Here is a 16,026-nt window from a genome sequence, read left to right on the forward strand (position 1 = left end):
AGGGTAAGTCTGTACATGAGAAAAAAGTCGGTATCAGGCACGTAATGCTAGCTAGGACACTTGTATAGGTAGACTCGACATATCAGAATCAACTTATTTTCAGAGTGAGGTTCGAGCCTTTAGAGTCTCATGACATCCCTTACTCCATGTGATACAGAGGTCAACGACTGAGCCCAGAGAGGTCGATTTTGCCTTGTCTTCTCCAGACACACAAAATTGAACTCCGGAGGATCAACCTCCGTGTGTTGATCTTCCGGTAAGTATAGGCATGTCTTCAGGAACTACCCTGTATACTTCTGCTCATTTCAGGAGAGCAGAGCCCAAGGAGAAGGCAGGCTTGTGATGGTAGGATGTGAGAGAAGCTAAGTGCAGATATAGCAATAGAGAAATGGGTATGAAAATCATTGCTGGGACTGTGTGGTTGGCCTCCATGTGATTTGAAGTTTGCTTGTTTTATTTGAGAATAACCAAAATATCCAGGGTTGTCTTGTGTCTGACAGTAGGGCCTTCAGTCTAGTCAGTGCTGAGTTTTTGCATGTGGGAGTGGAAGAAGCTACAGAAGTAAATGATAGGCCTAGGTGTGTGTAGTGAGTCCCTCATGCGAGGTTTGATCAGTTCCCACTGATAGCAGTCTAAGACTGCTTCTACACTCTCACTCTCCCATCGGAGGTGACATGATAATGAGGCAATTCAAAGCATGCTAATAAGGCACCAATGTGCACATTCAGCACCTCATTAGCATAACAGCAGCTGCACAAATTTCAAAGTTCATACTTTAAATTGCAGATTGATAGTGTAAATGGGGCAGCTTTGAAATAAGCTCCCCACTTTGGCATTCCCTTACTCCAATCTAGTTTTGTGGGAGTAAGGGAATGTCGAAGTGGGGCACTTATTTTGAAGCTGCGCCCATCTACGCTGTCAATCTGCAATTCGAAGTCTGCACTTTGAAATTTGTGTGGCTGCCATTATGCTAAGGAGGCACTAAATATGCATGTTAGTGTCTCATTAGCCTGCTTCCAATTGCCTCATTAAATTGGCACCTCCAACGGGGAATGAGAGCATAGACGCAGCCTAAGTGAAAAGTGCTCAGGTTTCCATTCGCCATGGGTACTGTGGTCTTCAGAAAGCTATGCACATATTTGCTGGTACAAAAATTCACATACACCTGTATGCCCGAGTCAGGTTTTTACATGCAAATGATTAGACAGCCACATAACCATTTATTGTGTGTGCATCACATACATTATCAGAAACAAAGGAACAAAGTTAAGGCGATGTGCACTCTACATGCTGCAGCTTTGTCCCCACACCATGGTAACAGCGAGATTCACTGTATGTTACCCTTTATATTGTGTTTGTCAACATTGGAGAGCCTTTGGCACAAACACAAAACCAAATGTCAAATGAGATATTAGGACATTTTTTGAGAGTTTAAAATCCACATCTTTAGTGCTGGGGCACCAGGAATAAATTTAAAATGAGTTAAATAAAAATAAAACCGTCCAAGTCCTTTTCTCCTCTCGATTTGTCCCTTTGTGCCACCTCTTCTGTTTGTCAGATTTTCTGGCTTTTAGAGTGGGGAAAAAATCTGTATTTTATGTCTTGTACAGCAATGAGCACATTGTTCGCTCTCAGATAATTATTATTACTGCTAATAAAGATATTTCAAGATCTTTATCCTTTTTTTTTTTTTCCTACAGGTTCGAGATCAGGAGTTTCCTTACAGACGAAACCTGGCCAGAGTCATCATAAATGTGGAAGATTCCAATGATCACAGTCCCTACTTCACCAGTCCTTTGTACGAAGCCTCAGTGTATGAATCAGCAGCTGTTGGATCTGCTGTTTTGCAGGTCACGGCTTTGGACAAAGACAAAGGAGAAAATGCAGAGCTTATCTACACTATAGAAGCAGGTTAGAGCACAGGGGCTGAAAAGGCTGGTACATAAAACATTCTGAAAACCAAAACGAGGGATTATGTTGGCTTTATTTCAGAGATAGGGTAACACTAGGAAATCTTTCTGAGTTCTTAATCCTTGCTGTCCACAGATGAAAGTGGACAAAGAGTATTCATTTTTGTCTGCTGTTTTCAACATTTTAATACTGGTCAGAGAGAGCTGACTTCTATTTAATTAGAAGACTATGGAACCTACTTTATACCTAGGTAGTTGGTTCAAGTCACCCACAAATCAGTGACTGAAAGTTGTTCCAGCTGACATCTATTTTTTGTTGCTTTAGTTTTTTTGTTTTCCTGCCTTTGTTCTAGTACAGTAGATAGGATGGCTTCATCATAAACTAGCACAGTGACAGCTGATGCTAACTGGCATCTTTGATGTTTTAATGAGAGGATCTGAGAGACTGAGACCTCTTTTGCTAGGATAGGGTATGATATTCTGAGCATGGACAGGCCCAAGTATGGAGGCACCTTAGGAAGTGATAAAAGTGGTTTGGCTGAAACAGTTTTTCTCTTTCCATGAAATGGTATACGCTACCCCAGCAATACCATTTTATTATGCAAATAAAATATGTTCACACTGGGAAAGGTTTGCTGGCATATCAATATTGGCAAAAATGTTAAATATTGCTTGGGCTGAGCAAGACTTTGAAAACTTGCGTTGCCTTTTTTCATTCTGTGCTGCTGCTGAGGACGAATAGTGATTGTGACATGCCAAGGCTGTCAGTCATATATTTTTCATGATTTAATTTCACTAATGCAGTTCTGTGTGAATGCATATATATGTAAGAAGTGAATATTTGATTGCTTTTTGAGTTTAGAAGCAGTTTTCAAAGCTGGAAATATGCATTCAATAGAGATAATTGGAAAAAGTGAGAAAATAGAAAATGGTATCTTTTTGATTGCTTTTGTGTTATTCTTGCACTTTGCAATAATATCACACTTCCCGACTGTGCATCATGAAGAGGAGGAATTCCGTACTCTGTGATGGTCCCAATGATTAATCAAGACACAGACGTGATACATTGTCTTATTCTCACAGGTTGATCGATGCAGGTGACACTTACACTTTCCCCAAAACCCACTAATTTCAATGGAGTCATGCCAATTTACAGTAGCCAGGGATCTTGCCCATTATTGTTAGTAGCATGAACAGGTTAATAAACAAACGCTAAGCATACCTATTAACCCATGGTTCAGAATATAGTACATAACGGAGATGGCAAATACGATGATTAGGATTGATGCTTAAAAGTTATTACATGACCCTTTTTAGGTTGTATGATTTCCTTCTTTTTATATGTTATAGGTCAGAAGTATAGAACCTTAAGGTTAGGAGGGACTTTCGAGGGTCATTGGCTATGGCTATGCTACAGCAATCTGTTGACAGAAGTCACTGTTGGAAATCACTGTTTACAGAGCAGTTGGACTGCCCGGCCACTCTCTTGACAAAATCGGCATCGAGAAGCACAGAGGACAGGCCTCCCCATTGTTCTGGAAGTCCTGGCTGTTGAGAGAAGATACTTGCCCTCTTCAGAGCATCCACATAACTTTTCTGTTGACAGAATCTGTTGACAGCTATGTTAGGCCTCATGGCTGAGAGGCAGAATTCTGCCAGCCAAACTCGCTAGTGTAACCGTAGCCATCTAGTGTAACCGCTTACTGAGATGCTGGATTTGTTATATCTAAACCATCCAAGACAAATGGTTATCCAGCCTCTTGAAAGCAGCCAGGGAAGGAGATTCCATTAACTTCCTAGGCACTGTTTCCATTGTCCTACAGTTCTTACTGTCAGGAAGTTTTCGTGTGATTTAATCTAAATCAGGACACTCTGTGCTGTGGCTTTGTTTGGAAGAATGTGTTTGTGATGCACAGATTGTGGTATGTGCACAGTTCAAGGAGACACTGTCCATTGTCATTCATTTTTCCCCACACTGAAGTGTCCTAAGCAGGAAGGCCATGAGGCCCAATCAGCTCCAACTCTTGCATTGAAGTCACCCAAGATGTACAGTTGTTCACGAGCAGGTATTTGCGCTACAGCAGCACTAAGCACATCATAGAACTTGTCTTTTACTTCTGGTGTGGCATACAGGGTTGGGACATAAGCGCTTATCAGGTGGACAGGACCGGCGCAAGTTTGAAGTGTGATCTGAAGAAGTCTTTCTGATCCGCCCATCACTAAATCCACCATTTGTAGAAGGGTGTTTCTGACAGCAAAGCCAACACCACACTCTCTGGGTTCTTCTTGAGCTTTACTGTGCCAGAAAAAGGTGTAGTCCTTTTCCTTTAGAGGTCCCGTATCTGCGAGTTGCGTCTCTTGCAGTGCAGCGATATCAACTCTGAGCCTCTTCAGTTCCTCGTTGATGACAGCGGTCTTTCGGGTGTCACTGATGGCCTGAAGATCTTCAGTCAAGCCGGTCAGCATGGTCCGCATATTCCAGCAAGCAAGCTTGAATTGTTGATGTTTCTCATTTCTTGTTGATTTTCTTATTGGTTTGCCTGGTGCCCAAATTTCAGTCACTTGTCAGGTTCAGGAACCTTAAGCCTCACGCACCCAGCGAGGCAAGTGAAATGTGGCGAGACAGTACCCTATTGGCTGGGGGCTGCCCAGCTTGAGGCGGGCGGTGACTGTCCAGTGAGATGCGAAGATCCCTCCCACCGTCGAAGGCAACCCCTGGTGCTCATTCTCTACGCCAATCGAGCAAGAGCTTATAACCGGTAACTGTTGCCTCCCGTGTTGATGCAACACTGTTCAGCGATGCCGGAGTACCTCTCCAGGCGCGAGCCTGGGCATTTGTTATGGAGACTCTGGGCTGCCCAGACACCAGTGTCCCCCTCTCGGCTTTACTGATATAGTCCAAAAGAGAGGATAACCTCCACGTCTGGTACCAGCTCAGCTGCAGGAGTTGCTGGGACAGTGCCAGAAGTTGACACCGAACCGCCTTCGGACTCCACTCCAGATTTTCTGTCAGGGTTTACTCCCTTAGCCTCTCTCCTTCCCAGGATAACCCACAAGGCAGTGGGGTGTGGAGAATGTGGTTAAGGATCCTACTACTTCATACCTCCCTGTCACCACGTCACCATAGCTCCCTGTGGAGCCATGACCTCATATCCCCGGGACCCTCCTCCCTAACTTTCGCCCCCCCCCCAGCTACCATCACCATAGGACCCTCCCCAACCCACTACCCCCATCTGCTCCCATGTCCGCCCTCCTCACTGCACTGGCCCCTCTCCCCCCAGCTGCTCTCAGTGCCCCCAGGTCCACCTTCCCCCATCACTCTTCAGGCTCTTTTCTTCAGAGACTTCTTTTCCTGATAGTGCTGCCTTGCAGGGCGCAGGTGGAACACCATACCTGAAAAGGACAAACAAACACGGGGCTCCTCCCTCGGCGAACTCCCAGAGGCAAACTCCCTTCCCTGTTAGCTGCTGCCCCCTGTTTGCTGCTCTCCCCTTGTTCTCTGGGAGCTCCCTTCTTATAGGGAGAACTGCTGGCTGGCATTCAGACCTGTGCTGACTTTGGTAATCTCAGAGGAATGTACGAGGGTATGAAGAAGGTATTAGGACCCACCCAGAACAAGATGGCACCTCTGAAATCCAAATCTGTTGAAGTCATCACTGACAAAGCCAAACAGATGGAGCACTGGGTTGAGCACTACTCCGAGCTGTACTCACACGAGAATGTTGTGGTTGACGCAGCCCTTGATGCCGTCAAGCTCCTACCAGTAATGGACGAACTGGACCAAGAGCCAACTGTGGATGAACTGAAGACAGCCATCGACAGCATTGCAGCTGGAAAGGCCCCTGGTCAGGATGGTATACCACCAGAGGTAATCAAATGTGCCGCGGACACACTCCTGGAACCCCTGCATGAGCTACTGTGCCTGTGCTGGAAAGAAGGTGAGGTTCCACAGGATACGTGTGACGCTAACATTGTAATGTTGTATAAGAACAAAGGAGACAGAAGTGACTGCAACAACTACCATGGAATCTCCCTCCTAAGCGTCACTGGTAAACTGTTCGCTCGCATCATCCTTGGCAGACTCCAGAAGATTGCTGAGAGGGTGTACCCCGAATCGCAGTGCGGATTTCGCGCAGAGAGGTCTACCGTTGATTTGGTCTTCTCTCTAAGGCAGCTGCAGGAGAAGTGCAGGGAGCAGAGAAAGCCACTCTACATAGCCTTCATTGACTTGACCAAGGCTTTTGACTTGGTCAGCAGGGATGGTCTGTTCAAACTGCTCCACAAGATAGGATGTCCTCCACGGTTACTCAAGATGATCCAGTCATTCCACGAAAACATGAGAGGAACCATCCAATATGACGGCGCATTATCGGATGCTTTCAGAATCAGGAGCGGCGTCAAAACAAGGATGCGTGCTTGTTCCGACATTGTTTGGGATCTTCTTCGCACTCCTCCTGAAGCATGCCTTTGGATCTTCAACAGAGGGCATCTTGCTGCACACAAGATCCGATGGGAAACTGTTTAACCTTGCAAGGCTGAAAGCTAAGTCTAAGGTGCAAGAAGTCCTCATCAGAGACATGCTGTTCTCAGACGATGCTGCTGTAGTGTCTCACACAGAAGACCAGCTTCAAAAACTGCTGGATCGGTTCTCCAAAGCGTGCAAGGACTTTGGGCTTACCATCAGCCTATTGAAGATGAACGTACTCGGTCAGGATGTTGCTGAATCCCCATCAATCAGCATTGACAACTATACGTTAGAGGTTGTCCACGAGTTCGTTTACCTAGGGTCCACCATCACTGACACCCTGTCGTTGGACACTGAGCTAAATAGGAGGATCAGAAAAGCGGCCACAACTCTGTCCAGACTCAGCAAGAGAGTGTGGAATAACAACAAGCTGTAAACTCACACCAAAATGCAAGTCTACAGAGCCTGCATCCTCAGCACCCTCCTTTATGGCAGCGAGACTTGGACCCTGTATGCCCGCCAGGAAAAGAGGCTGAACGTCTTCCACTTGCGCTGCCTCAGGCGCATCCTTGGAATATCATGGAAGGACAGAGTGACCAACACTGCCGTCCTCGAGCAAGCTGGAATCCCAACCATGCACACCCTCCTCAGGCAGCGTCGACTCCGCTGGCTTGGCCACGTCCACAGGATGAACGATGGAAGGATTCCAAAAGACATCCTGTATGGTGAGCTAGCCTCTGGCAAAAGACCTCCCGGACACCCCCAGTTGCGTTACAAAGATGTCTGCAAGAGAGACCTCAGAGAGGTAGACATCGAGCTGGACAACTGGGAAGATCTAGCAGACAACCGCAGCAGATGGAGGCAGGGGTTACACAAGGGCCTTCAGAAGGGCGAGTTGAAGATCAGACAGCTAGCAGAGGAGAAGCGAGCACACAGAAAGCACAATAAGGACTTGCCAGACACCCACTACATCTGCAAGAGATGCAGCAAGGACTGTCACTCTCGTGTGGGTCTTTATAGTCACAACAGACACTGTAAATGAAGTCCTCAATTGAAACTTTAAAGGGCGCGATCCATAGTCTATGCAGACTGAAGGATGCCTACTACTACTACTAATCTAAATCAGATATGCAGTAGTTTGAATGCTTTGCTTCTTGGTCCGCCTTCTGTAGGAACAATTTTTCTCCATAATATTTGTGGCAGCTTGTTGTGGGGCCAGTGCAACCTTTGGGGTGCAGGAAGGGCATTACAGCCCTGCAGCTAAGTCCCTTTGATGACCCTGAACCTCAGGGCAGTATTGCCTAATCACTGGAGTCAGTATTGGAAGCCCTCCTTAACAGGGCTATGTGACCTTCTGGCCAGAGTCAATATGGCTGACCTCTTAATCAAGGCTGTGCCAGCGACTGGCCAGTGGGGAAGTGGGGTGGCTACCTGGAGGGGTGCTGGCCAGGGTAGAGGGATCCAACCATTCCCTGCTCCAGTGGGTCCCAAACCAAGGCCCTGATAGCAGAAAATGGATTTGCTACCAAGTCAACAAGGATCCAGCCAACACACCAATCTCTACTTCTCCTGGATTACTTCCTACCCTGTTTTCCAAGGTTGCTGTCTACAAGCCTCCTAAGCATCTCAGGTCATCAGCGCTATGCTCTCTTGGGTTTCTGTGTGCAGTTGGGTGTCTTCCTGGGTCTTGCCACATTTGGCCTCCACAGTCAGTGGCTCCAGCAGCTCCTGGGAGGGTGCCTGTAGTGCATATCCTCTCTTCTCAGAGGTCAGCCCTAATTGAGGTGGGCTGCTCCCTTTTACACTGAAGCTCCAGCTGGAACATGCCCAGCAGTGGCAAAGGGGTCTGGCTTCCTCCACAAAAAACATGGGGTTGCTCCTTCTTCAATACAGGGCAACTACACTCCGTCACACAGCCTTTCAAGTATCTGAGGGCCACTATTGTGTCCCCTCTTAGTCTCCTCTTTCTCAAACTAAACATACTCAGTTCTTCCAGCCTTTATTCATATGACTTACATTCCATCCTTTTGACTACCTTCATCTCTCATCTCTGAACCCTTTCCAATTTCTCTACATACTTTCTATAGAGCAGTGACCAAAACTGCACACAGTACTCCAGCTGAGGCCTACCTAATGCTGAGGAGAGCGACACTGTCACTTCCTGTGACTTGCATGCTATGCCTCTGTTAATGCAACCCAAAATTACATTTGCTATCTCATTGTTGACTTACGTTAATACCCCATATCCCCCCAGATCTTTCTCAGCTGTGCTGCTGCCAAGCCAGTCTATGTTTGTGCATTTTGGTTATTTTTCTCTCAATGTAGCACCTTACACTTGTAATTGTGGAATTTTATTTTATCAGTAGCCAACTTCTGCAATTTGTCAAGATCTCTTCGAATTTTAGCTCTGTCTTGCAAAGTGTTTGTCTTCTATCGCTGCCTGTTTCTGTTTCATCATGAGCTTGGTGTGCTATTACAGGCATTAAGCCTCTGTTTACTACAAAATTGTGAACTTCTGTGGTTTCATTATCTACAGGTGTTCCAATCCTAGATATATGAATATTCAGGCTGCAGTTGCTGTAGTTCTAATGGTGAAAAACAACTCCTCACACCTCACTGCCTCCAAAACCCTACCTGGATCAATCTGTGACCGAAACCAATCCCTGCTAGGAAAGAGTAACAAAATAAAACTGCTCCATCATAAACAATGTTTGTCATCAACACGCATGGTATCTCAGTGAGCAGTACAAAGTTTGGTTTAGCTAGCACAGCCTTTAGCCTCTGTAACTCACATGGATGTACTCATTATAAGTCCAAGGTATGTTCCTAACTAATGCAAATTCTAATGAAATGACTTATAAAGGGGAATTAATATCCATAAGGAGTAATGTAATTAGCTTGAGATACGTTCCCAACATATATAGTTCACATACGTGTGGTACGTATAGTCTACCTATAACCCACAAAAACAATAAATAGAAATAGAGTAGAAATAAGTAAATAGAATAAATAAATAGATAAACATTAATCCAATAATAATAATAATAATATAGATAAATAAATAAATAGAAAAAGGTGAGCCAGTTCCCTGCTAGTCCCCACTGGCTCCCCGCCAGTTCCTGCCAGCTCCCTGCAGCTCACCAGCTCCCCACCAGTCCCTCCCGGCTGCCCTCCATCTCCCTGTCAGCTCCCCACAGCTTGCCGGCTTCCTGCCTGCTCCCTGCCTATCCCCGCTAGCTCCCTGCCTGTCCCTGCAGCTCCCCGTGGCTCCCTGACAGCAGTCCACCAGCTCCCCACCTGTCCCCGCCAGCTCCTGGTCTGTCCCTATAGCTCCTGCTGGCTCCCTGCCTGTCCCCAATGGCTCCCATCCTATCCTCACAGCTGCATGCCTTGTCTTCACCTGTCCCCATGGCTCCCCACCAACTTCCTGCCAGCTCTTTGCCTACCTCCCCGTCTGTCCCTGCAGCTTCCTGTCTGTCCCTGCAGCTCCCCACCAGTTCCTGGCTGCTCCCCTGCGTACCTGCCAGCTCCCCTTGACTCCTCTTGGCTCCCCACAGCTCCCTGCCAGTCCCGCATGACTTCAGGGCTCACTTCCAGGGCTCCTGCACTGCAGCGCCTGCTGCCCAGGCACCACAAAGCTCTGCTCTGTTGCTGGCTTTTGGTCCCTCAGCCCCTAAATGACGTAAGTGTTGATCAGAGTGACTTTACAATGAATCTGCATTCCTGAATTAACGACATATATATGAAACAACTTATAGCGAAGTGACTTATAACAAGGCCCCCTCTGTATGTATAGATGATATCTGTCTAAAAAGAGAGCCACTATCATACTGAGCCCTAGTGTTTGGACTAGCCTCCATGTCTCAGAACCTGGAGCAAGTACTGGTAGTCTTAGCAGTCAGTTATATCTTTCAGCAAATCTGTATTTATTTACTTCTGGGGTAGCCACATACTTCGTTCTCCCAGTAGAATTTTCACACATGCTGCACCTCTGTTTACCAATGGATGCAGTTGTGTATTACAAATGCTCTTACAAAGGTCATGGGGCCTTAACTCTGTCAAGAAGATCCTGGGAATAGTCTCAATGATACTCCACTGTGCTAGCAAAAATGGGTTGAAAATGAAGATGAGAATCATACAGATCAATATGGGCTGTTTGGCTTTGGAATGAAAATGAGAAAAAGGGGCTAAAAGCTTATATGTGTGTGCGCGCACACACACACACACACACACACACACACACACAACAACATCTTAAGCAATCACTTAAGATGCCGCACAAAAATATTACCTAATACAGGTGACCTGTAATAAAAAGTAAAACCTTGCACTGACCTTAAAGTTTTGCATGTTTCCAGAAGAACAGCCTTGAGTATATCATATATTAGTTCAAATAAACCCTTGTGATCCAAGCACATTATTTACTCCTGTATGCAGTCAGTGACCTCTCTGTATACACATTCCAATGCTGATCTCAAAACACTTTCTACAAAATCCAATTAATATAGATTTTTCTTTCCCCAGAGATCAAATAATAAACATCTCTGCCACAGGATACTTTTATCTATTTTATTTTATTGTTCCTTGTAATTTTTCTAAATGCTATACTAACACTCTATATTCTGTTCTTTGTAGCATAGAGCTACAGTAATTTACTGTGTAGTTGCTTAATAGCCTATTTATATCAAGGTGTGATTTTTTTATCCTCTGGAATTGACTTGTTATCCTTTGATCCTTTTTTTGTGTCTCAGGTATGCAAATATTTGACTATCTAATTCCATAATAATGTGATGTATTTTCCCACAATTTACTTTTGCATGCTGGACATTGCCCAGGTATTTAAACCTGGGATCTTAAAGTTAGGTTCTTAAATTCATGTGCAGACACCTAGACAGAAATATTGTGAATTTCAGAAGTATTGAATGCCTGCAATAACTGGGTATGACACTTTTAATTCTTTAAAGACAAAGATTTTGTTTTAATCAATATGAAATAAATGTGTAGACTAAGATTTTCCAAAAGGGGCTCTTAGGGCCATATTTAGGCACCTGAATAAGTCATCCAGTTTTCAGAAATAAGTGGAAATTGCTGGATGCTCAGCACTTCTGAAAATCTGGCTACTTATTTGAGTGTCTAAATATAGATTAAAGAGCACAGATTTAGGCACATGGATTTTTATTCTATACAGTCATTAGTATTACTGACAACCACTTGTGGTTTAATGTGACAGCATCATAAATTAGTTTTCTAATATATAATTTTCTGAATTTTCAAGATTTCACTTCTAATATATCTTCCAACATTTATGTTTCAGGGAACACTGGGAACACCTTCAAGATCGAACCAGTTTTAGGCATCATCACAGTTTTAAAGGAACCAGACTTGACAACAATGGGGCAGTTTGTTTTGTCAGTCAAAGTTACTGATCAGGGTTCCCCACCACTGTCTGCAACAGCAATTGTACGCATTTCTGTGACCATGTCTGATAATTCCCATCCGAAGTTCTCACACAAGGAGTACCAAGCAGAAGTTAATGAAAATGTTGATTTTGGAACTTCAGTCATTTTGATCTCTGCAATCAGTCAGTCTACATTAGTTTATGAGGTCAAGGATGGGAATGTGGATGGAGCCTTTACAATAAACCCATATTCTGGAGTCATCACCAGTCAAAAGACACTTGATTATGAACACACTTCCTCTTACCATCTCATTGTTCAAGCAACTAACATGGCAGGCATGGCATCAAATGCCACTGTCAACATTCAGATTGTTGATGAAAATGACAACCTGCCAGTTTTTCTCTTCTCCCAATACTCAGGCAGCATAAGTGAAGCTGCTCCTGTAAACAGCATTGTTCGGAACTCAGCCAACAACCCACTGGTCATACGAGCCACAGATGCTGACAGTAATCAGAATGCCTTGCTGGTCTATCAGATTGTTGAATCTACTGCTAAGAAATATTTCACTGTAGATTCCAGCACTGGTGCAATCAGAACGATTGCAAATTTAGACCATGAAACCATAGCCCACTTCCATTTTCACGTGCACGTTAGGGACAGTGGAAATCCACAGCTCACAGCGGAGAGTCCAGTTGAAGTTACCATTGAAGTCACTGACGTCAATGACAATCCTCCTGTCTTTAGTCAGGCTGTGTTTGAGACAGTCTTGCTTCTGCCCACTTACGTTGGGGTAGAGGTTCTTAAGGTCAAGGCTACAGACCCAGATTCAGAGGTTCCACCTGAGCTAACATACAGTCTGATTGAAGGCAACGTTGACCATTTTTTGGTTGATTCAAGTACTGGAGTACTCACCATAAAAAATAACACCCTTTCCAAAGATCATTATATGCTTATGGTAAGAGTATCTGATGGGAAATTTCATAGCACTGCTATGGTGACCATAATGGTGAAAGAAGCCATGGATAGCGGGCTTCATTTCACGCAAAGCTTTTACTCAACTTCCATCTCGGAGAATAGCACTAATATCACAAAGGTAGCTGTTGTGAATGCTGTTGGAAACCGGCTCAATGAGCCCTTGAAGTATAGTATATTAAACCCAGGGAACAAGTTCAAAATCAAGTCCACCTCAGGAGTCATTGAAACAACCGGCATCCCCTTTGACAGAGAAAAACAAGAGCTATATGAGCTAGTTGTTGAGGCAAGTCGTGAACTAGATCATCTGCGTGTGGCCAGGGTAGTTGTAAGAGTGAACATCGAGGACATCAATGACAATGCTCCAGTGTTTATAGGGCTGCCTTATTATGCTGCCGTACAAGTTGATGCTGAGCCCGGTGCCCTAATATATCGAGTGACAGCCATTGATAAAGATAAGGGTGCAAATGGAGAAGTCTCCTATCTGCTGAAAGAAGACTATGGGCATTTTGAAATTGACAGACAAACAGGTAGTGTCACTTTAAGAGAAGCCTTCAACTCTGACTTATCTAATATAGAATATTTAGTTATCATCCTTGCAAAAGATGGTGGTAATCCATCATTGTCTGCTTCAGTAGAACTGCCTATTACTATTGTTAATAAAGCAATGCCTGTATTTGACAAACCCTTTTATACAGCTTCTATAAATGAAGACATAGAGATGCACACCCCAGTTCTTAGCATAAATGCAACCAGCCCAGAGGGCCAGGGTATCATTTATATCATTGTCGATGGAGATCCCTACAACCAATTTAATATTGAGTTTGATACTGGTGTTCTGAGTGTCATCAGCCCATTGGACTATGAAGTAAATTCGGTTTTTAAACTGACAGTACGAGCCAGCGATGCTCTTACTGGTGCTCGGGCTGAGGTCACTGTGGACTTAATCATTAATGATGTCAATGACAATCCTCCCATTTTCGATCACTCTGCCTATGATGCCACCTTATCCGAAGCATCTTTGATTGGGACTCCTGTGCTGCAGGTTGTTGCTGCTGACGCAGACTCTGACAATAACAAAATGATACAGTATCAGATTGTCCAGGATTCCTTTAACAGCACTGATTATTTTCACATAGATAGCACAAGCGGCCTAATCCTAACTGCGCGTTTGTTGGATCATGAAGTGTTACAGCAGTGCAGCTTAAAAGTCAGAGCAACTGATAATGGATTCCCACCCCTGAGCAGTGAAGTTCTTGTTAGTATTTATGTGACAGATATGAATGACAATCCACCGGTTTTTAACCAATTAATATATGAATCGTATGTGAGCGAACTGGCCCCTCGGGGTCATTTTGTGACTTGTGTCCAAGCCTCTGATGCTGACAGCTCCGATTTTGACAGACTGGAGTACAGTATCCTCTCTGGAAATGATCGAACTAGCTTTGTAATGGACAGCAAGAGTGGCATTATAACGCTGTCTAACCATCGGAAACAGAGGATGGAGCCAATGTATAGCTTAAATGTCTCTGTGTCTGATGGGCTGTTCACTAGCACAGCTCAGGTGCATATCCGGGTCCTTGGGGCTAACCTCTATAACCCTGTGTTTTCACAGAGTATTTATGTGGCTGAGGTTAGAGAAAATACTGCCCCTAGAACTAAGGTAATCCATGTAAAAGCAACAGATGGAGATTCTGGTATATATGGCCAAATAAATTATTCCATAATAAATGATTTTGCCAGGGACCGATTCTTAATTGATAACAATGGACAGATCGTAACTACTGAGAAATTGGACCGAGAGAATCCTTTGGAAGGGGATATTAGTATATTTTTGAGGGCTCTTGATGGAGGTGGGAGGATGACTTTTTGCACAGTGAGAGTGATTGTAGTGGATGAAAATGACAATACTCCACAGTTTATGGCAGTAGAATATAGAGCTAGTGTCAAAGCCGATGTTGGAAAAGGTCATTTGGTCACCCAAGTGCAAGCATTAGATCCAGACGATGGAACAAATTCAAGGATCACCTATTCATTGTATAGTGAAGCCTCTGTTTCAGTGGCAGATCTGCTTGAAATTGATCCTGACAATGGATGGATGGTCACCAAAGGTAACTTTAACCAGTTGAAGAACACTGTTCTGTCATTCTTCGTCAAAGCCGTAGATGGTGGCATTCCCATGAAGCATTCCCTTATTCCTGTCTATATCCATGTTTTACCTTCAGAAGCTGTTTTACCTTCCTTTACCCAACCCCAGTATTCTTTTACCTTAACAGAAGATGCTCTCATAGGAAAAACCCTTGACATTTTGCATGTTTTACCAAGCCAAGATGCTGTGTATAGCACCGTTAACGGTGAATTGGCTGAAAACAACAAAGAAGGGATTTTCATCATAGATCAAGACACTGGAACTATTAAGCTAGACAAGAGACTTGACCATGAGACAAATCCTGCTTTTCACTTTAAAGCTGCAGCCACCATACCTCTGGACAAAGTGGACATTGTATTAACTGTGGATGTAGAGGTTAAAGTTTTGGATGTGAACGACAACAAGCCTGTGTTTGAAGCTGCCAACTATGAAGCTGTAATAATGGAAGGGATGCCAATAGGGATTAACCTTATCCAGGTTAAAGCAATTGATGCAGACTCAGGTGCAAATGGGCAAGTCACATATACTCTTTCAGCTGAATCGGAGCTGGAGAAAATCATGGAAACATTCACAATTGATAGCAACAGTGGGTGGATCAGCACACTGAAGGATCTAGATCATGAAAAGAATCCCACTTTTACTTTTGCAGTGGTGGCTTCAGACCTGGGAGAAGTTTTCTCCTTCTCATCTACTGCCATGGTCTCTGTCACTGTCACAGACATAAATGACAATGCACCAATCTTTGAACATGTGGTGTACAGAGGATCTGTAAAAGAGAGTGACCCTCCAGGGGAAGTTGTGGCAGTTCTCAGCACATGGGATGAGGACACATCTGAAGTCAACCGGCAGGTTAGCTACCATATCACAGGTAAGAAACTGCAAACCCTTTTCTTCCTGAAGCTTTCCATTATCTAAGAACTAAGATTTAGTACAGATTATCAGGATTTCAGCAAGAAAGATTTAGAGATTTAGTAGGATTTCAGGTACATCATAAGCTTGCAAGCAAGTCAGTTGCATTTCTCTTGACTTTGTTCTCCTGGATGTATGGTTCTTAATTTGACCAGAATTTTGCAGCAGCTAGTGAAGCTTAGATGGGGGGTGGGTATAAAGAGAGAGAGAGATGTGTGCGTC

General features: G+C 44.3%; 1 protein-coding gene across 3 annotated transcripts in view; it reads left to right on the forward strand.

Annotated features, from left to right (window-relative positions):
* FAT3 (FAT atypical cadherin 3) overlaps nt 1-16,026 on the forward strand; it is a 670,845-nt gene that overhangs the window by 508,269 nt on the left and 146,550 nt on the right. For all 3 annotated transcript variants that reach the window (XM_074984005.1, XM_074984012.1, XM_074984020.1), the window contains exons 9-10: nt 1,701-1,911; nt 11,690-15,763. In XM_074984005.1, the coding sequence (XP_074840106.1) occupies nt 1,701-1,911; nt 11,690-15,763 (4,285 nt within the window). The remainder of the gene's footprint in view (nt 1-1,700; nt 1,912-11,689; nt 15,764-16,026) is intronic.

The sequence above is a fragment of the Carettochelys insculpta genome, chromosome 1 (genome assembly GCF_033958435.1).
Source record: "Carettochelys insculpta isolate YL-2023 chromosome 1, ASM3395843v1, whole genome shotgun sequence".
In the NCBI taxonomy this organism is placed as follows: Eukaryota; Metazoa; Chordata; order Testudines; family Carettochelyidae; genus Carettochelys; species Carettochelys insculpta.